This window comes from Panthera tigris, chromosome B2 (genome assembly GCF_018350195.1).
Source record: "Panthera tigris isolate Pti1 chromosome B2, P.tigris_Pti1_mat1.1, whole genome shotgun sequence".
Taxonomy (NCBI): Eukaryota; Metazoa; Chordata; class Mammalia; order Carnivora; family Felidae; genus Panthera; species Panthera tigris.
In genome coordinates, this window is record NC_056664.1 from 3,234,091 (window position 1) to 3,256,560 (window position 22,470).

Here is a 22,470-nt window from a genome sequence, read left to right on the forward strand (position 1 = left end):
ATTTTAATAAATGAAATAGAATATCAAGGGAGTGGGAACTATCCGAATAAACCCCATGTAGTAAAAAATTGTGTGATGGAATTTGATTTCTCTTCCTTTCTCTCTGTCTTTCTCTCTCGATTGAAAGATAGATAAACCAGTAGACAGATTGTTTGCATACTGTATTGAGTTGTGATTTAGCATGTATTTCTGACTCGGGGGCGTGCAGTCCGAAAGTTTGAAGACTGTGCGCCCGCGCCCTGCCCCGGGACGGGCCGCGCGCGCCCCCGCTCTGTCCCCGGAAGGGCCGTGCGCGCCCCCGCTCTGTCCCCGGAAGGGCCGTGCGCGCACCCTCTCTGCCCCGGGACCGGCCGCGCGCGCCCCGGCTCTGGCACAGGAGCAAGCGTGCAGAGGCCGCCCCTCCAGTGTCCCTGCGGTCGGGCGTGGGGCGAAGGGGATTCGAATACCTGCAGCAAGCGAGCGGCGGCCCCGCGAGCTCGTTCACGCCCGTCGTCCCGAAGTTTCCATCAGCGAGGATCCGAGGTTCTCAGCGATCGGGACGCGCCCTCGGGCCTGGCGGCCTCGCGGGGGCAGCGACGAGCCAACAACAGCGACGAGTTGTTCCGGGCCGTGCCCAAAGTTCTGCTCTGATCGGAGCCAAGGGAATGCAGCTCCTGTCTCTGTTGGTGTCTCGTTTTTTGTTTCCGACGGCGTGTGTGAGTGTGACTGTGCGCGTGTGTGTGCGTGAGTGCGTACGTGCGTGAGTGCGCGCGTGAGTGCATGCACGTGTGTGAGTGCGTGTGTGTGCGCGTGTGTGAGTCTGAGTGCGCGCGTGCGTGTGAAAACGGCTCCCGACGGGATCCAGCAGAGACTGTGGCCCCCGTGCAAGCCCGGGAGCACCGCGCTGGGTGGGTCCCCTCTGTTCCCGGCGCGCGGTCCCTGGGACAGTCTGCTTCCTTGCAGCACAAACAGAAAACCTCCTTTTCCTCCTCGCGACGGTCTGCGAGCCTTTTGGAGGGGAAGCCCGCGCGGCGGTGGCACGACTCCTCTGACGGCGGCGGGTCCGCTCCGCAATGACTCGGATCGCGATGACTGGGATCGCGCCGAAAAGGCCGCACGGAGTTGCTCAGCGCACTTTCCCCCGCGGCTCTCCGAGCGAAGAGCGGCTCCTGGAAAGTAAATCAAGTTAAGGGGGGGGGGGGGGGGATCCCGAGCTTGCACAGTCTTGGGCTGGTTGGACAAGCGCGGTCCCGGAGGTCGGGGCCCTTGGCCGCCTGGTCGGGGGAAAGCGGATCTCCCACACGCGGAGAGGAGGGTGACAATCCTTTCGAAGGGAAGGAGATAGAAAAAAAAAAAAAAAAAAAAAAAAAAAATATATATATATATATATAGCTCAGCTCCGACAAGGTGATGTTTGTCATTAATAAAAAGAACAGGAGAACCAGCAGGAGAAGCAGAGTGGCGCAGCGGAAGCGTGCTGGGCCCATAACCCAGAGGTCGATGGATCGAAACCATCCTCTGCTATGATCCTTTTACACGTGCCTTCTCGTGCAGCCGTTTTACTAAATCAGGCAATGAGCCCAAAGAACAATGGGAAATACTCCTTCGGTTAAGGTGGTCTTATATATGCTCCGAGATTTCATGGAGAAGGTGACAAACTCCATACTTACTTCTGCCATATCTTCCAGCAAAGGGATTTCCAAATGTACTAATATCTACCGGTGATGTGTTGATTGCATTGCATAAATGCAAATATAACTCAAGCCAAAAGAATGAATTATGATACAGATGTGTGGTCCTATCAAACAGCAGAGTTGCAGATTGTGATATTTATACTTACATTTAGTGCAGGCTAGTGTAACAGCATGAGCAAAGGAGGGCTTTAAGTAAATATACATTATATACATAAAATCTGCATAATGTATACATTATAGACAAAAATCTTTTATATACATAAAATATACATAAATATACATAAAATCTGCATAAACTCATTCAAGGAGAAAGAGAATCGAATATAAAATTTCCCTTCATAGAAGGGCATGTTTTTCTATTTTTTAAAGGGATTTTGGCCGGTAGTCAATCACTATGGTTTTTAGACTCCATTTAATGTGATAAAGGAGTGTGATGCCAGACTTCAAAAAACAGTGAAAAGTTTACGATATGCCAGTCATTACAGTCTTCACGCATATCTGATGAAAAACGTTAGGTATTTGTTTAAAAAGTACATGAGGGAAAAAATAGTTTGGAAGGTAAAATCATCCCCAAACTAGTGAAGTTCAGGGCACAAAGCAGGGTCACATTTGCCAGGACATTCCCTTCCCTGGATGCTTCATTTTTTTTTTTTTTACATCAAGAAATATTTGGCAAAACGTAGTAATAATTCCAACCATTGCTCTCTACTGATTGCTTTCCCCTTCTCCTACTTTGTCATTAGTTTTGTCTTTTCTTGGTCATCCAGAGAAGACCAGTGACCATGATAAGTGTTACTAAATATATTCCAAAGACAATCAATTGGTTCCACTTTTGAGTCTCACCCTTACCAACTCTATGTCAATAAGTAAGGGTTGTTGTGTCGATGCTATCTACTTCCTTCTACGTAAACCGGAATGGTTTCTCAGACACGGTACAAACAACGTAGAACAGCTCACCGGTGACTACGACCTAGCACTCAGGATACCTGAATACACTTCTGCTCCGTGAATTGGTCCCATGGACTTGAGCCCGTTTCTTCAACAGTCTTCCCTGAGTCCAAGAATGTATTTACAATACTCATCAATAGCAGCGATATTTGCGGAAACCATTTCTGTATATGAATAAAAGCTACTTCCTGGGGCCTATGGGGCTTGGTTGGTAGAGCCAGAGACTTTTAATTCTAGAGTCAAAGGTCCAAAGCCTCCTCCAAGTAAGAGTGTTTTCTCCTTTGATGCGCAAGGTTCCTTTCTTTGTACCTGAAGGAATATGTTCAAGGTACCGTACCCAAGGGACTTCATACCCATGGATTTGATTTAAAGGCTAAATTCTGGGACCTCTGGAGCCTCTCGGGACCTGGTGAGTGTGTTTTGCATAAGGGAGTGTCGTAGATCACTGGCCAGAGGCCAGACTCTGGAGGCAGCCTCTAAGATGACCCCAATGATCTTTACCTCTCAATGTTCTTGCCCTTGTATAGCTCCTACACCATCGTTTCAGGGTTGGTCTTTTGTGGCCAAACATAGTGGTGGTTGTGGCTCTCGGGGAAGCCAGGTGCCATGTCCTGAGCAGCCCCAGGAAGAGGCCCATGTGGGGAGGAAGCGATTCCCCCAACCAGTACCTTTGGGAGAGCTTGGCACGGGACCCTCCTGCCAAAGTTACGCCTGGATGGCTGGAGCTCTAGCTGGCATCTTGCCGGCAACCTTAGGAGGGACCGTGAGCTGCAACCACCCAGAAAGGACACTCCTGAACTTCCGACCTACAGACCTCATGAGATAAGTGCTTGTTGATTGTTTAAACTACTAAATGTGGAATTGTTCCAGTAATAGATCAGTAATACAAACCTCAAACTCTGTTTGTGACTTGCGGCTCCCTGAACTACTCGGGAACTGCATCTAGGAGGCCTGTCCGCTCAGAAGCCGGCTCTGGGGCTTTGACTTCTTAGTAGGGAGGATGTTTTCTATCTCTTCCACTCCACAGCTCCCAGAGCGACAAGACCATTGTTCCTGCAGTTCACTGGGAGTGGGGGCTGAGTTTTGTTTCTAGGTCATCGTTAGATGAATGTGTACCAGGAGGGACGTGCGATAACACAGAGTGATCCTCTATTTGCAACAGATCCCAATGACGTCGCCTTGCCTCAATTTAGAAGCTGCCAAAATAGAAGTGCAATTTTGCCTCCAGGAGTAAGAGCTCTAAAAGCAAAAGCAATGTGGTGCCCTGAGTGCTCTCCTGCTCTGTGTTTTTCCTTTTAGATTCCATTTTCACATGTCCCTTAGGTCTCTGCAATGTTTTATTATTTTCATTTTCTAAAATGAACTCTCAAAGAACTGATTTGTAACATATGTATTGATTCATAACAGTCCTTACGCTTTTAAAGAATTGGCTTATAATATTTTAAATCACACAATTCATATGGATGGCGGTAAATAAATTTTCACACAGAAAACCCGCGAGGAACCGCCATCTAGATCAAGAAACATTTTTTTTAAGCAGGTTCCATGTCCAACGTGGGGCTCAAACTCACGACCCTGAGGTCAAGCGTCACACACTCCACCAGCGGAGTCAGCCAGGCGCCTCTAGATCAAGAAATACAATATTACCAGCACCTCAGAGACGACCGCGAGGCCACCTGTCAGGCACTTTCCTCCGAAAAGTAATCGCCGCTCTACCTTCTAACACCAAAGTTTAGTTTCCACTGTCCTTAAAATATATGTCAGTCCAGTCCTCTTGTCTATGCTCCTTTGTGTCTGGCTTTTTTAATTCAATTACGCCTGTAAAGTAATCTATGCTATTGAATGTAGCAATAGCGTCTTCATTTTCATGGCAGGAAAGTATTCCATTGTACGTATATTACACAACTTATCTATTTGGGACGACTACAAGTGAAAAACCAAAAAAAGGAACATTTTTGTATATGTCGGGGTCTGAGTCTATATCCAGAGGCGGAATGTTGGATCAATGAGATTCGTTGACAGGTCCAACACTATAAAATGTTGCCCAACAGACTTCCAAAGTTGTAACAATTTACACTCTTTAATTTTGCCATTCTGCTAGGTGTATGGCTGCAACTCAAACATCTTAATTTGCATTGCCTTGATTAATAATGAAGCCAAGCATATTTTAATACGTTTATGGGCTTTCTGCGTACTTTTATTTTGCTAAAAAGCCTTTTCAAATTTTTGTGCTTTTTCTACCGGGTTGTCTGTACGTTTATTATTGATTTGTGGGTGTTGTTTACGTATTGTGGATAAAAGACTTGTGTCGGTCAGATGTGCTGGAAATATCTTTTCCCACATTACAGTTTGGCTATCAACTCTCTTAACGACATCTTTTGACGTAGAGAATTTCCTAATTTCAATTTAACCCAGAATATCAATATTTTCCTTTATGGGCATGCCACTTCGTTTTCTGTTTACGGAATCTTTGCCTACTCCATGCTCATGAAGATATCCCTTCATGTTAGCTTCTAGAAGCTTCGTTTCACCCTTCATATTTAAGTCTAAGATTAATACGGTATTGATTTTTGTTTATGTGATATAAAGACAGGATTTATTTTTTCAGTATTGTTTATTGAAAAACCATTCATTCCCCCACTGCTATATAGTGCAACCTTTTTCATAAATTGTGTCTACAAATGTTTGGTTCTGTTTCTGGACACTGATTGCACTGGTCTATTTTTAGCATACTGTCCTATCATGGCATTCGATAAGCCTTGATATCTGTCTGTGTACATCCTCTCATTTTGTTTTTTTTCAACAGAGTATTGGATTTTATATTTCCATTCCAAGTATAGAATGAGCTTGTCAATTCTCACAATACTGTCTTTTAATTTTAATTGCATTGAGTTTATAACCAATCATTTTAAGGAGAACTACAATTTTACAATACTGATTCTTTGATTCAATAAACACAGGATATTGTTAATCAGGTTTTCTTCACAGTCTCTTGACAATGTTTTATTGCTTTCTGAACAGAGGTCTTCCCACTTTGGTAAGATTTATGTCTCCAATGGCTTCAAGTCACATACGCACACATGCACACCCTATGTGTGTGTATGTAACTATATATATATATATGTATATACACATATATATAATATAATACATATGGGGATGCGTGTATATGTAACTATGTACATAATGTATATGGGAGGTGCATGTGTATGTAACTATATATATAATATAATATATATGGGGGCGTGTGTATGTAACTATACATATAATATTATATGGGGGTGCGTGCGTGTGTAACTATATATATAATATACGTACATTCCTCTCACCCTGTTCTAATAATCCTTAGTGGGAGAGTTGATGAAAAGCTAGTCAGTTATGCCCAGAAATGATTTTCTTTCTTGGATGTTAGCTTTTTAGTTCCTACTAGCTTATAAAGTATTTTATAATTTTAGGAAAAATTTTAAATTTAATGTCATTTAGATTAGGAATATTCAGTGAGAGGATATACTACACGTGGAACTAGAAATCTGTTCCATGATTTCTTCTGGAAATCATAAATCTAACCAACTCTATAAATCTAATGCAAAATGTGTGCAAATAAATGATTTACAAGACAGTATGAAAATGAGAACTAATCTGCTTATTTAAAAATGTATTTATAGGACATCTTGGGCACATACAAATGTTAATAATAGATACATAACCCAATCTAGAAACAAAATATTACAAATGAAAATGTGGTTCCCAACTTTTTGCATCTTCTACCAAACCCCTTAAAGATAACACTCTCTTGGGGCACCGGGGTGGCTCAGTCAGTTGGGCATCTGACTTCAGCTCAGGTCATGGTCTCACAGCTCGTGAGTTCGAGCCCCATGTCGGGCTCTGTGCTGACAGCTTGGAGCCTGGAGCCTGCTTCAGATTCTGTGTCTCCCTCTCTCTCTGCCCCTCCCCCGCTCATGCTCTGTCTCTCTCTCTCTCTCTCAAAAATAAATAAAAACATCAAAAAAATTTAAAAAAAGATAACACTCTCTTGAATTTGATTTTTACCATTAATTACATTTCTTTATTTTTACTGCATTGTAATTTTTTATCGATATAGTTTTCCACGTTTTTAGAATTTATATGTAAGTTATATTGTACGTATTCATCCACAATGTGCTCTTTTATTCTTGAAGAGATTTTCATAGATTGAATCGAATGGATTCATATTTCTCAAATTTTTTACCTAGATGTAATCAAGACTGCTGTCTAATACTCATAATAATTCTAGGGGCGCCTGGGTGGCTTGGTTAAGCGTTGGACTCTTGGTTTCAGCTCAGGTCATGGTCTCACTGTTTGTGGGATCGAGCCCTGTGGGATGGAGTCCTGAGTCGGGCTCCACACTGACAGTACAGAGCCTGCTTGGGACTCTCTCTCTCCCTTTCTCTGTGCCCCTCCCCTGCTTGCTCTCTCTCTCTCAATATAAATAAACTTTTTTATTAAAATATTTTTTAACGTTTACTTATTTTTGAGGCAATGCAAGAGGCACAGTGCAAGTGGCAGAGGGGCAGACAGAGGGTGACACAGAATCCAAAGCAGGCTCCAGGCTCTGTCAGCACAGAGCACGACACAGGGCTCAAACTCACGAACCATGAGATCATGACCTGAGCCGAAGTCAGACGCTTAACCCACTGAGCCACTCAGGCGCTCCTTGACATAGGCAAACTTTTAAAATCATACCAATTCTAACACCGTGTTCTCTTGCAATTAAAACGATTTTTATCAGTATTTTTTAGATGCAGTAGAAATCCCAGTTGTGAGCAAGGGAAAATGATCATATTTGAAAAGGCACAGGCATATCTGGAAACCCTATTACCATATTTAATCAACATCAAAGCACAGACCATTGGGTAACAAGACGAGAGAAAACTAGTGATGCTCTCCCTCTCCGGCATCAGGTTTTTCTCGTAGAAAGAGCCCAGATTAATGGAAAGACACGTGTTAGCCCCGTAAAAGAAAACAAAGCAGCTTACTAGCAAGAGGGCGACGCGGGTGGCTTTTGTTTCGGGGAAAAGATCGTGGCGAGAGGCTGGTACCGTGAATCTGCAGGGCTGTCTTGTGGTGCCTGAACAGGACGGTCACCATGTAGAAACTGGTCCAAATCATGAGGAACAAAAAGAAGAAATCTTGCATAAACATGACAGTTCGCAACAACATTGCCTGATGGTACGCGAACCGCCTTGTTTTACAGAACTTCGGGGAATATACGGGTCCGACCCCAGCGGAGTTGCCTGTGACCACAGTGCTTATGATGACCCACGTGTTGATTGGCACCTTGCTGGCCCAGGAGTAAACCAACAGGGGCAGGATTTGTGCGTAGATCTTGGACTTGAGCCATGCCCACCTGGAGCCAGCAGGGCTGATCATAAGGGCCTGAAACGTGCTCAGGAGAGAAGCAGCACATATACAAACACCCCGCGCCACTCTGTGAATGCACAGCACAGCTTTACAAATGTTTTGGACAGCCTCCAAAACATCCCTGACTCCGAAGGAGGACGTTATATACGGGACGCCCCTGAAGGTGGCTGTTGTCACATCAGCCAAAGTTAGATGAACGAGAATCGCATCTGAGGGCTTTTTCTGATGAGGTCGAATGGATGCGACGTGCAGATATACAACGAAGAGCAGGAAGTCCCCCAGGCGCCCAATGCCAGTTTGAAAGGTAATTAAAACCCCCCAAATTACGCCAGTTGAAAAGAAAACTTGCATGATTGCTTGACGGAAGCAGCGTCACTTAAAGGGTCACATAAATCTATTTCCAGTATGACAGCAGTCGCGGGGGCCCTAGAACGAATGTTCAGGGATCCACAGCACATCTGTGCCGTCTCCAGAGGCTCGGTGTCATGCCCCGTTCACACTCCTGGAGGAGCGTTTCCCTGTATGGACCAGTCCAGCTTCGCGTGCACACCTTGATCCTTGTTCTAGGCCATTTTCCAGGAGGGGTCTGTTCTACTTTAAAGACAATTCTGCAAAAAGCAAAAAAGAAAGAAAGAAAGAAAAAATAAGGACAATGTAGAATATAACAAATGGCAATTTTTCTTCAAATTCCAATATTGTTTTTTTTTTAATTCTAAGCTTTAATTTTAAATATTTTGTCCCTTTTATGGACAACAGTAGCACAGGTGGGGCATCTGGGTGGCTCAGTCGGTCGGACGTTTGACTCTGGATCTCAGCTCAGGTCGTGATCTCACGGTTGGTGGGTTCGAGCCCCGCGTCTGGCTCTGTGCTGACAGCTCGGAGCCTGGAGCCTGCTTCGGATTCTGTGTCTCCCTCTCTCTCTGCCCCTCCCCCACTCTCTCTCTCTCTCTCTCTCTCTCTCAAATAAACATTTTTTAAAAACTTAAAAAAATGGTAGTACATGTATAGAATTCACTTTTCAGAATAATTACCACACACTGCTGCGTTACGAATCATAAAACATATTTAGACCACACAGTTAAAACTCCTGAGTAGTTTCTGCGGTTAAAATGCTAATTTTGCTTGTTACGACAAATTTCCTTTGCTTAGAGAACACATTTCTCACGTTTACGGATGCCGTGAGGGTCCCACGGAGGTGACCAAAGGGATCAGCTGTATTCATTAAGGTACCAGACAAATTCGCTTTCCAGCCACCCAACAGAAACGACAAAGTCTCTGTCATGTAATTAACAAGCAGCCCTTCTCCTGACACTGACCTAGAAATTGTAGACCTCTCCTTTTCTTCACAAGGTATATGTAAAACTCTTGGCAGAAGACTGAACGGCTGGTCACCACCCACCGCTCCCACATCCTTGCTACTCCTCATCTTCTGCTGTCCCATTTCTCATTCAGCTTCCTTTTCTGACCTTCCCCCCCCCCCCCACCGCAGCCCTGTTTTCCGATCCCTGCACCTCCGCGTTTCTCGTGGGTTCTGCCCTCACTCCGTGCTCTTTCCTAGCAATCCCATTCACTCCCACAATTTCAACCTCAACTTAACCATCCTCAATGCCCAGCACGCGGGCTCAGTCGGTGGAGCGTAGGACTCGATCTTGGGGTTGTGGGTTCAAGCCCCACGCAGGATGTAGAGATTCCTCGAAAATGAAATCTTCAAAAATATGTATCTTCAACATCTAAAGCAAAAGAAATTACACGCGGAGAGTCTTAAGGAGTTTGGACAATCCTGTAACATGTAGGAATTTGCAACGACTCATTGTTATCCCAGTGATGGTTTCTGGCCAAGACCTTCCTCCCGAATTCCAGAACTACTGACCGCATACACATTTGCCAAACGCTACTCACGATTTTACACTCCAAATTTGTTTCTCCTCTCTCAGGCAGGAGCATTAATTGAGTTTAGAGCTGAAAGTGGCATCATTTAAATCTTTTTTTACAACTCCCCCTTCATAGGGGGAAGAAATGTCATACTGATTCTATGTCCTACAAATAAGCACTATAGCCCTCCTTTCCTGGCTCGTTCTTCCAAACTTTTTTTTTAAGTTTTTTTTTTTGATGTTTATTTTTGAAAGAGAGAGAGACAGAGCGTGAGGGGGTAGGGGCAGAGAGAGAGGGAGACACAGAATCCGAAGCAAGCTCCAGGCTCCGAGCTGTCAGCACGTAGCCCGACTCGGGGCTCGAACCGGTAAATCATGAGATCATGACCCGAGCCGAAGGCTTAATGGACTGAGCCACCCAGGCATCCCCCAAACTTATTTTTTAACTCATGACTTGAAAATCTCTTTTCTGGTGTTCTGTGGTGCATTTACAATTAGTTCGATTTTCTTGCTTGACTTTGCCATTCAACATATTTATTTTAATTTTTTTAACATTTTTATTTATTTTTGAGACAGGGAGAGACACAGCATGAATGGGGGAGGGTCAGAGAGAGAGGGAGACAGAATCTGAAACAGGCTCCAGGCTCTGAGCTGTCAGCACAGAGCCCGACGCGGGGTTGAACTCACGGACCGTGAGATCATGACCTGAGCCAAAGTCCATGCTTAACCGAGTGAGACACCCAGGCGCCCCTCAACATATTTAGTATGTGGAAAATAATTACATTCTGTCTGATGGCATCACATTCTTGCTTAAAATTAATTAGGCTATTGGGGCGCTTGGGTGGCTCAGTCGGTTAAGCATCCGACTCTTGATCTCCACTCAGGTCATGATCTCATGGTTTAGTGAGTTTGAGCCCCACGCTGGGCACTGGGCTCGCAGCGGGGAGCCTGCCTGGAACCTCCTTTCTCTCCGCCCCTCCCCCACTCGTGCTGTCTTTCTCTTTCTCTCTCTCAACATAAACATAACAATTAAAAGCTGCATGTTGTCAGGCAGGATAAAAAAAAAAAAGAAAGCAAGAGCCAATTATAACGTACCTGCAAGAAACATCCTTGACCGGTGAACACACAGGACGTCAAGAAAGTGCCAGAGTAGGGGCTCCCAGAATCACTCCCTCCACGGGAGCAACCAATAAGCCGGCCACAAGGAACAGAAGCAACTGTTCTGGAACTCTGAGCCGAACGAGAAAACTCACAGGAACGGGCGCCGTGCCCGCCCACCGTCCAGTTCCATGACCGTGGAGACGGCAGGCTGTGGTCGTGGTGTGGCTTGTCGGAGGGAAGGGGAGGGGGTGTGTGCAATGCAGACAGCGTGCTTCGAGTTCGTCTGTCGTTTTGTGTCGCGACCTGCTTGGTGGCTGTCGGAGGGAATGGCTCAGCCGCCTTGGTTTTGCAAGCGCCCCCTCCGGTTGGGGTGCCATTCTGGGTGGCGTCTGTTGAAAGCGTTTAGAAAGGCACACTATGCAAAGCTGCTCTGGAGAAAGCGAGGGCAGAGGGGACAAGCAGAGGACAGGTCCTGAGTCCCGAGAAGGAGGAGACTGAAGAGGAACGTTCACAGGGAGAGAGCTTGGAAGGGGAGGGGGGGCGGTTAATTTGAGGTGTTGACTTGTCTAAGTGACCTGTGGCCAGGTATTTATTTGGTCAAGCACCAGTCTGGATATTACTTGAAGGTATTTTTTAGATGAGACTAATATTTAAATCAGTAGATTTGGGGCAAATCGGGGTACCCTCCCTACAGAATGTGGTGGGTATCATCCAATCAGTAACAAAATTCTGCCCCAGACTGCCTTTGGGCTGGAACTGTGACAACTCTTCCCTGCGGCTCCAGCCCAGCGCCTCCCCTGCAGAACTGGGACTTGTCAGTCCCCACCGAGGGGTGAGCCAGTTCCTTAAAATTTCTCTCTCTGTCTCACCCTCTCCAGATGCCCTTTGTTCCGTTTCTCTGGTGAACCCTGACCAATCCTACAAAGACAAACTGAGGAAGAAGAAAATACAGTGAACACAACAATGTGAAAGCGGAGGTGTGTAAACCAGCACGAGGTTTGCATCAAGAAGGCCTAAAACATTAAAGAGAAGCCCCAGAAACAAAGAAAAAATTAAGCAAACAGGCAAGGCGCAAAGATAATGGATAAAAAAAAAAAAAAGAAAGCCTGGGTTTCTAGACAACTATATACGTACAGATATTAAAAGCTAAAAGAATAATTAAAGGCATAATTAAAACAATACTGGAAATCTTGATTGACATAGAAGGATTAAAAAATAATGGAAAAAAAACACAAGAGAACACATTTAATAAGAAAATGAGCAAAAATAAAGAAGGGAAAGAAGAAATTAAAGGGATCCGTGGAAAGAGGACTAAGAATGAAGAAAGAGAAAATAAAAATGAAATGTGTAAACCAGCGGCAGCAAAGTGGAAGACAAGAGACAGTTGCTATGGTAACGAGAGTAACGATGCTCCGCGGGGCTACAACATGAGATGAAAGGAGAATGCTAGACTTTGAAGAGCTGTAGGTAAAGAAATTTTGAAAGGCTCCCGGGAGAAACAGGAATAAAAGCTACGCACGTCCACTGGTGAAATCAGAGAAAATCAAGATCCACTTGCAGAACGATAGAGAGTGAGTCCCAGGAAAAAGGAGAAAAGCTTGGTACATAAGTGGTTGCAAAAAGCATAAAGAAAATATGTAGAATGTCTGGAACGTATGCAAAGCCCCTTAAATGCGAAAGAAAGGGACTGTAATAACGATGAATAAAATATAAGGCAGGAAAAAAAAAAGCAAGAGAAGTTATAACAGAAGACAAGAGGTTACCCAGCAAAGGGGACTGAGACTCGGATATTTTGTCTTTTGTTTTTATTTTAAGCAGTCTCCACGCCCAACTCACACAGTGAGACCAAGAGCCGAGATCCAGAGTCAGATGCTTAACCGCCTCCTGGGAATTGGACCTTTTAAGTAACGTGAACGTGGAAAAAGACGCTGAGATGGCCTTGAACGCAGGAAGTTTACCATAAAGGTAAGAGAAGACGACTTAAGTATTCGATAAACACTTGTTCAGCGCTTGCTACGTATAAAGCCGCGTCCTAAGGCTTCACAGAGACTCACTTTAGTTTATTCTCACCAAATCCTCCGAGGGCCGAACGGGGACCGCTCCTACTTTACAGACGAGGACAGGCAGAGAGTCTCGCCCAGGGCCACCCGGCGAAGATGCCGCGGGGACTGAACCGAGGCCAGGCAGTCCGCCTCCTGGATCCGTCCTGCCGAGCGCCGCTCGGGGACAGAAGGAGCAGACGAGGAAAAGAGACATAAGGGAAGGGAGCGGGGGGGGATGAAGAGAAAACAAAAAGACAAAGAGTCGGTGTTTGGTGACCAAAGAGACGGCGCTGGGCCTTCCGGTGGGGAAAACATGAGGGGTTTCGAGAAGACGACCGGAAAGGCGCTGAAGCAACGCAGGGCCCTTCTGTCCCCGCGAAGCGGGCGCTAAGTGAGAACAAGAAACGCCTGCAGGAGTCTGCGAACCTCCCTCACGTTCTCAGAGCGGGAGGCTTCGCGGGATCCTCACCGAAGGAAGCTTCCGGGGCCCGCGATCGCAGGCCGAGGCTCCCCACGCGGCGCCGCTTCAAGCGAAGGCCCCGCCCCTCTGCCCCCGCCGCCCTCCGCGAGCGCCCTCTGCCGGGCGCGCCCTGCTCGGCTCGCTCTCCCAGAGGCCGCGCCCCCCCCGGCACGTCGCGTGGACTCGTTACTTACAATCGCACCGCCACCACCTGGGCCCGCGTGCTGTCGTCAACGCCCACGATGCCTGGAACCTTCTGTTGGGTTCCCCGGGGCTGCGGGGCTCCGCCGGGGAGATGAGCCGCTTCCGAGCTTCAGCCGGCTGACAGACGGAACCGCCACGCGGCTTTCACGCGGGCCTTCTTGCAGCTTCCCAGAGAAGTTTTTCCCCCTTTCGGACGCTGCCGTGAGAGCAAAACGTTCAGCGTGGGTTCATATCTCTGAAGTTTTCTTAGAAAGCGATCTGAAACGCCGTGTTCTGTCCAAGGAGCTAAACTCCCAAACTTTAATAGAATCCCTAGTCCCTCTGTTAGTGGGTACATACAAGATGATTTAAGATTTAAAAAAAATTTTTTTTTTTTTTTACTGTACCTTAATTGCTTTCAACCGCATAAGATTGACCCGGATACACTATATTCCAGTGTGAAAAGTAGACTGCATAAAATCACATACCCATCCAAAAATGCAATATATAGAAATAAGTCAGCCAGAGAAAGACAATTAGCATACGATTTCACTCATGTGTGGAATTTGAGCAACACAACGGATGAACATGGGGGAAGGGAAGGAAAAATACGATAAAAGCAGAGAGGGAGGCAGACCGTAAGAGACTCATAAATACAGAGAACAAACTGAGGGTTGCTGGGAGGTGGGGGGGGGGGGAGGCGCTAGATGGGTGATGGGCATCGAGGGGGGCACTTGTTGGGTGGGCACTGGCTGTTGGATGTAAGTGACGAATCACTAAATTCTGCTTCTGAAATCATTATTACATGATGTGTTAACTAACCTGGATTTAAACTTACAAAACAAAGCCCCCAGATGCAATATATAGAGTAAAACGAATACACCGATTTGCACAATACAGCTTGAGAAATCAGAGCCTGCCTGGGGCTTTAAAGCCTCAGATCGCTCCTCCTCGATGCCACCTTTCCACCCAGAGGCGTTGCTGGTGTGTGTTCACCATTCTTTTGCGGTTGTTTATAGACGCGCCACAAATCTAGGCGTGGCCAGACACGTGGTGTGCCCGCTTCCGACCTTTACGCAAGTGGTGTCAGCGCGTCCTCGCCTGCTCGTCAGGCGGAGCCGGGGCAGCAAAGCGTCCTCGACTCCTTCGGCGGCGCCAGTGGGACCCCGAGGGGCTGGAAGCCTGGAGGCGGGAACGGGGACTTCTCGGTCCGCGGGTTCCCCGCTGCCGTGCGGCGCACACTCACTCCCGCAGTAGGTTCCGGGAGCATCTGCCTCTTCCAGCCCCTGGGGGTGTTTCCCGCACCCCCAAAACCAGCCCCATCCTAGAGCCTCAGGGAGCACGACCCCGCGGGCCCCCAACGTCTCCTGAGGGACCTGGGCACCCTCCTCCGGCCTGTCCTCCCTCCATCTCCCACACCTGTCGCACGCGCGTCCCCCTCGGCTGCAGCCTGGGTCACGAGGCTTCCTTTTCGGTCCGGCACCCTGGCTTCCTGGCAATACAGTCCCGGGAGACAGGAACTGAAGCCACCACGTTCTCACGGCCTGAGTCCACGAATGGGCACCACCCCGCCCCCCAGAAACACATATAAACTTTTTTTTTTTTTTAAATATAAGTAGCATCATTCTCTATACAGAAACTGGCACTCCTTTTAGCAGAATCTTTCCCTCAGAGGTCAGAGCCTGAGCCGCCGCCGCGCCGGCGCCACGGTGCTTTCTGCCCCAACCTGCCTTACTCTCCAGCAACTCTGCCCGCAGGGCCTGCCCCTCCCCCCCCCACACCCATCCCGGCCCCCTGCACCCTCCCTCTCCCCAGGTCTGCCTTGGTCTCTATCACCCTCACTCTGGAAGCTGCCCTGACCCACCACCCCATCTTCCTAGGCCGCACCCCTCCCGTCTCTCTCTCCCGGAACGAATTTCAGTTCACCCCAAGGCCCTGGCCCCAGATCCCGGGGAAGGGGATCCGGCACAAGGGCAGGCAGGTAAAGTGAGCTGCGCTAAACTCTGGCTTGTCAATTTCGCCGACGAGAACTGTCAACAATTGCCCTAATTTCCCGCGTAACTGACAATGTGCTGAATGCCTGCATTACTTGCTTAAACATCAAAATAACGACGCACCTGTGATTTACCTATTGTGTTAAGTAAATCATAAGGCGGTTTTAAGGGGACTGAGGCATGGAGTCCAAGCGCCAGGACATTGCAAATTTCATTTTTTTAATAAATGATTTATTTATTTTTGACAGAAAGAGAGCACAAGCAGGGAGGGGCAGCGAGAGAGAGAGAGAGAGAGAGAGAGAGAGAGAGAGAGACCCAAGCAGGCTCCACACCGTCAGCCAGCGAAGAGCCCCACACAGGGCTCGAACTCACGAACCCATGAACCGTGAGATCAGACCTGAGCTGAAGTCAAGTGTTGGAGGCTAAACCGACTGAGCCCCCCCAGGCGCCCCCATTTTAATTTTTAAAATCGGCAGACTTTATATCTTTAAGAACAGTTTTAGGTTTGCAGAAAAATGGAAGAGAAAGTACAGAAAGTTTTCTTACACTCTCTCCTCCCCCTACTTCCACTCCCGATTCCCCTCCCATCCACATCTTCTTGGTGTGGTACATTGGTTACTACTGGTGAATCAATATTGGCACATTATTATTAACTAAAGCACATAGTTTACATTCGGGTTCACTCTTTTGTCCTACATTCTATGGGTTTTGCCAAATACACAACATCTTGTGACCACCGATGTGGTTTCACGCAGAATTAAGTCCCCTGTGCCCCACCGATTTCCCCACTTCTCGAAACCACCGATCTTTTTACTCTCTATAGGTTTGTGTTTTCCAGAATGTAATAGAGCGGGAATCAAACAGCACGTGGCCTTCTCAGACTGGTTTTGTTTGCGGAGCAATACAGCCTTAAGGTTCCTCCGTGTCTTTTTCGTGACTTGATAGTTCATTTCCGTCTGGTGCTGAATAATATTCCACTGTAGGAATGTGCCACGGTTTATTCCTCTAGCGAAGTGCTCTTTGGTTGCTTCCAATTCCTGACAACTATAGATAAAGCTTCTACCAACATTCATGTGCAGGTTTTTGCATGGACAAAACTTTTCAGCTCCTTTAGGTAAATACCTAGCAGTGTGGTTGCTGGATGGCACGGTAAGACCATGTTTTCTCTTGTAAGAAACTTCCCACGTGTCTTGCAAAGTGGCAAGTATTCCCCGGTTTGCATTTCCACCAGCGATAAGTGAGACTTCCCGTCGACCCACATCCCCACCAACTTTTGGTGTTGCCAGTGTCCTGGATTTTAGCCATTCTGATACGTGTGCCTTGGTATCTCACTGATGCTTGAATTTGCGATTCCCTAATGACGACCAATGCCAAGCACTTCTTGCTACGTCTGTCGGCCATCTGTACGCCTTCCACGGGGAGTTCTCTGTTCAGGTCCTTTGTCCCTTTTGAAACTGGGTTTTGAAACACTCATTGCGAGTTCTAACAGTTCTAGGTATATTTTAGAGACGAGTCTTCCGGCAGATATGTTTGGCAAATATTTTCTCTCAGTCTGTGGCTTGTCTTTTCATTCCCTTAACAGTATTGTGCAGAGCAGAAGGTGTTTTTTTTTTTTTAATTTTAATGAAATCCAGTTGACCCATTTATTCTTTCAGCACCAAGAGTTGTGACGCTTTCTGTCTCCTTACCTGGCAGGGACCTCTAACTCAGTTATACTGTCACGCCATCGTGCACACAGGAATGTTCCAAGTACTCTTCTATTCTCCTTCTCCCTGTGCCTCAGCCAGGCTGTTGTCAAGGATCATAGTCCACCTCCCTTTGACTGGATTCCTGACTCTTCCAATGGCGCCCTGCTCATCTCCTGGCCCCAGACACTGAGTTCAAATACATCTTCTTTGCAACTTTTTTTTTTTTTCCTTCTTAGCCTTTCTCTTTGAAAATGGAGATCGTTTGATTTTTTATGAGATGTAATCTTGTTGAAAATTTGAAACAGGGCAGGAAAACCAAAAAGAATTGCTTCCAAAGCCACTCTATTACCACCCCAGAGATAACCATTATGTTACTAGTTTGGTCAATATCCTCCCTTCCTCTCTGAGCACATCTTCATCTAAAAATCTACCAGGTGGCTCAGTCCCTTAGCGTTCGGCTCAGGTCATGATCTCACCAGTTGGTGGGTTTGAGCCCCAGGTCGGGCTCTCTGCTGACAGCTCAGAGCCTGGAGCCTGCTTTGGGTTCCGTGTCTCCCTCTGTCTGTCCCTCCTCCACTCAAGCTCTCTCTCTCTCTCTCTAAATATAAATAAACATTAAAAATCTATAGCCACACTTTCACACCCAGAAAGCCTAGTATTTAAAATTATATGAGATTAAAAGAACCTTATGTATCATGGACATAGTTACACGTGGATACATAAAGGTCTGACTTAACGTTGTTGTTCTATTTTATAGCTGTACCATAATTTATTTAACTAAGTCCCGTTTTGGGGCATTCAGGTTATTCCTATGTTTACTTTCTCGTAAAGAGTCCTCGCACAGACCCACCCCGTCGTAGGCCCAGGGATCTGCGGTCTGTTGTCGGCCCTCCAGAGTCTCATCACTTGCCCTGCCTGCCCCCTGAACCCAGACCCAGAGCCCAGTCTCAAGGTCCTCTCAGTCCGGTCCCTCCCCGGCTCCACTCCTCCGAGGCTGACCTCCTGCTGGGGGCTCTCCCCACCGTCCCCTCTGCCTCCTGGGGCCATGAGCTGGGAACTTCGAGAAGTAACCGTGGCTCACTTGAACGCTGGGGTCTGGGGTCGGGAGCCTGGGGCTGACTCTGGTCTCTCCGTCTGTGAAAAGGAGCCTCTGGCATCTGGTTCCGGATGGAGCCTAGAGAGGTCGGCAGCGCATAAACCCTTATAAAAGTGCTGATCTGGAACCCTCCAGGACTCTGGGCGCCCAGCACAGGGGCCGAGAGCAGCCCGGCCTTGACTCCGTGGCACAGGACCCCTTCCCCTTCCCTTGTCCAGGAGTCTTCTGTTCAGAACCTTGTACTTTTAACTTAAGGCAAGGTGGAGAATTCTTTCCCGGGGGCACTGAGGTCGTGGGCACGGGAGACTTCAGGGGTAGATTCATCCACAGACAGTCACGAAGGGCTCGGGAAGGGATACCGTTGGGCACCCGGGAGGAGAGCGTTCCCTCCAACCTGTCACTACTGTCTCGCGTCCCGACCCGCTCTTGCGGGGACAGAAGGCTGCGCCCCGGACTCGCGGCCACGCCCTGAGCCCTCCAGGCGCTGGGTCCCTCTCCATCCCCTCCTGCCTTCCCCCCGACGCCTAGAGGGCGACCGGGATTCGGATTCGGCGGCGGGGAGACGTCGGACGGGCCCGGTAGGTGGCTGGTCACTGGCGGCTAGAGGGTGAGGGCGGCGGGAAAGGGGAAGGTGGGAACCGCCTCGCGGATCGCCAGCGCGGCCTCCAGGGCGGTCCCCGCGCACCCCGATCCCGCGCCCCCTGGACTCTGGCTGCTCGAGCCTCGGTGCGCTCGGGCCGCACCGTACCCGGCGGGGCGCGCGGCCCGGGGTCCCCTCCTCCCTTCCCTCCGGGCGCCGGGCCTGCGGGCGGAGGGTTGGGGGCGGGCGAGCTCCCGGAGAGCCTCGCCCTTTCCTCGCGCCAGGGTCCCAACCGTCGGGGGAACGCGGCGAACGCCGACTCCGACCTCGGGAACCGAAACCCGCCCGGTGGCCCGGCCGCCGCGTCGCTCCGCATGGGCGGCTACCTGGGCAGGCCGGGGTCCCCGCCGTCGTCCCCGGCCCGGGCGCGCGCGCACGCCACCGAGCAGGTGCAGCGCGTCCACCGCGCCCACCCCGCGCCGCGGCACCGGCCCCCCCGGAGGCCGCCCGGCCGGGACCCCGCGGGCCGCGTCGACGAGGCCTGGAGGCGCTTCCCCATGAAGAGGCCCCGCAACGCCATCGTGGGGCCGCTGCCGTCGGACTGGTGGGACAGCTACTTCAGGCGCAGCGTCTGGTCCCTCCGGCACCCGCGGGCGCGGCGGAGCCCGGTCACCGTGAGGATCGCGCCCCCCGAGCCCTGGCCCGCGCTCGCGATCCGCTCCGCTGGGCCCCCGTCCTCCGAGAAGCCCCCGGACCCCTGCGCAAAGGAGACGGTGCTGCGGGCGCTCCGGGGGTGCACGAAGGGGAGGGCGGGCTGGGAAGACCCGCCGCGTCCCGGGGGCCTGCAGGCCGCCAGGCGGAGCCCGGACCCCAGGCCGTCGGCATTTCGGCCCCTGCTGAGAAACGGGGTCCTCGCGTCTTTCGAGCCCCGGCCGGGGCCGCTGAGGAGAAGCCCGGACTCCCTGGGCCCGGACCGCAGCGCGAGCGGGGGCCCCGGCTGCCCCTCCCGGAGCCCCGAGGCCCGCGCGCACTCGGGGAGCCCCCCGCGCTCCCCGAGAAACGCCATCAGCAGCTCTTACAGCTCGTCCAGACCGCTCGGCGCGCCCGGGAAGCGAAGGGCGCCCGGTGCGGCCCTGCAGCCCCCAGAATGGCCGGTGAGAAAGAAAGGAAAGGGTCGCCGGTCTCCGTCTCCAGGGCCACCGCCACCGGCCAGGTCCCCGGCGGCGTCCGGCGGCTCTGAGCCGCAGGGTCAGGGGCCTCCGCGGCCGCCGCGCAGCCCTGGGACCCCGAGTCCACCTCCCGGGCTCGGCGATGCGGACCCTGACGAGGACCAGGCCTCGGGGCACGAAGTCGGGCTCCGGTGGAGCAGTACAGCCCGAGAGGACGGGACCGAGGTCCCCACACGCTGTGTCCCCGAGCCGGGCTCCGCCGCTCAGCCTGCCGCGTCTCCCGGTCCGCCCGGTGCAGGCACAGCTCGAACCCAGGACGCGGATCCGCGGTCGGGAAGCTTCGCAGACACGCGGGAGCCTCCGGCGGCCTCGCCACCGTCCCCCGGCCGGGCGGTCCCTGCGGCGCTCTCGCCCCTGAAGGAAGTCAGCCCGCTGCCCTCACGCGGCTGCTCGCGGCCAGAGCCCCTTCCGCGCCCCTCTTCTGACTCCGAGTCCGCAGCCACCTGGCTCCGTCTGACCCCTGCTTCCACCCCGCCACCAGCCTCGGACGCCACCAGGCCACCCCCCGCGGCTCAGGCCCGCGGGACCGCCGCGCCCCCGGAGCGGCCGGCCCTCACCCCCGCACCGCCCGCCGCGCAAAGGGTGGCCTTTCTGGGCGGCCGGGCTCCCCTCCCCCCTGCATCTGCGCCCCCTGCGGCAGCTTCTGCCCACCCCACGCCAAACCCCACTTCGGGGCTCCCGCCCAACGGAGACTCCTTACATTCCAGCATTTCGGCCACCGCCTCGGCACCTTCACCCCCGGGTCTCTTGGCCCCTACCTTCAGGCCCATCTTTGGCCGCGGAGGACCCCGTCAAACCGGGCCCGGGGTAGCTCCTTCCTCTCCCGAGCACACCTCTCCCCCCGCTCCCCCTGCTCCCCCCCATCTCCTCCGCAGCCTGCTCAAGGCTACCGCCGTCGTCGTGTCCGCCACCCCGTCCCGCGCTGGCCAAGACTCTCCTTTCCCGCCCCCCGTGGACATCGGCGCGGTGAGTCTCAGCGGTGCCGTGGACCAGGCTGACCGCGCCCCTGCCTGCCGCGCGTTCCTTCTCGGGGCCTCCTGTGCCTTCAGGGCCTGCTTCTCCCAAGCCACAAGCTTCATCTTCCCCCCACACCCGCGTGCCCCCGTCCCTGCCGTCCACACGGTCACCATCTTCGGCCAGGTTCTTTCCGGCGCTGTGCAGATACCCCCTCGTAAGAGCTCTGCCGATCTGCGGGGCCCGCCTCCGCCAGCCTCCGCGCCCGCGGCCGGGAGCCGGTCGGCATTAACGGCCCGAGCCTCCGGCGTGGGCTCCGCACTCCCCGCGGCCTCGGGGGCGGGCTCGAGGCCCCCCTTCCCACCCTCCCCCGGAGCCCCTCTCCAGCCGGCACTTGGGGCTCCAGGTGGGCAGGAGCAGGGGGCACCCCCGGCGCCGCCGGGCCCGAGGGTCACTAGTCCTTTCGGTCCGGGGACGTGGGCAACGGCAGCCCCCGCCCCGACCCCGGCTGGGCCAGCCTTCGGTAAGACCGCGCGGTCGGCCTCTGGGGGTCTGACGCCCTCCGCCTCCCCCTGTCGCGTCCCCTCCGCCCCCTCCGGCGTCCCGCCAAACTTGGGCAGCGCTCCGGCGGGGTCTCCCTTTGGCCAAACCGGCGCAGCCGGCTTTGGAGCTGCGGCCCAGACCCGCCGGAGCGGGGCCGCCGGCTCCGTGTTCGGCAGCACGGCCCCCCGGCCTTTTGCTTTCGGGGGATTGGTGACCCCTATGGACTGCGGGGAGTCCGGGGTCAGTGTGACCGCCCCGGACAGGAGCTCCGACTCTGGAGCGTTCGGCACCGCAGCACTGCGAGGTGGGACCACGGGCGCCGCCCTCACGCCCTTTGGGAAAGGCCGGAGCCAGAACACCCGGGGCCTGGCCAGCCAGAGCAAGCCTTTGGTCTTGGGGAGGACCAACACCTCGGCAAGAAAGACTATGTTTGGGGGCCCCGGCATGGCCCCCTTTGCTCAGAGCACCCCTGTCCCCGGGCCCCTTACCAGGAGCAGCGGCCTTGGCTTTGGGATGGCCTCTCCACCTGCCCGGAGTTCCGTTGGGAGAGGACCTTTCAGACCACCGGCCTCTTCATTTTCCATTGGAGCAAAATCAAAAACCCCAAAGAGTCGGGAACAGGGGCATTCCCGAAGGCATCACGCCCACAAGAAGTAGCCGGTGCCCCCCGTCCCCTAGTCTGGGCCTCCGTATTGTGACGAGCTCGAG

General features: G+C 51.5%; 1 protein-coding gene and 1 non-coding gene across 2 annotated transcripts; both read left to right on the top strand.

Moving 5' to 3' along the window:
• Nucleotides 1-1,431: 1,431 nt before the first annotated feature.
• TRNAM-CAU lies at nucleotides 1,432-1,503 on the top strand. Its single transcript has one exon. It is a non-coding gene; the product is annotated as a tRNA-Met (tRNA).
• A 17,859-nt stretch (nucleotides 1,504-19,362) lies between these two features.
• On the top strand, nucleotides 19,363-22,463 carry POM121L2 (POM121 transmembrane nucleoporin like 2). Its single transcript, XM_042985504.1, has one exon. The coding sequence runs from the start codon at nucleotides 19,411-19,413 to the stop codon at nucleotides 22,417-22,419; it is 3,009 nt and encodes a 1,002-aa protein (XP_042841438.1). The 5' UTR covers nucleotides 19,363-19,410; the 3' UTR covers nucleotides 22,420-22,463.
• Nucleotides 22,464-22,470: the final 7 nt, after the last annotated feature.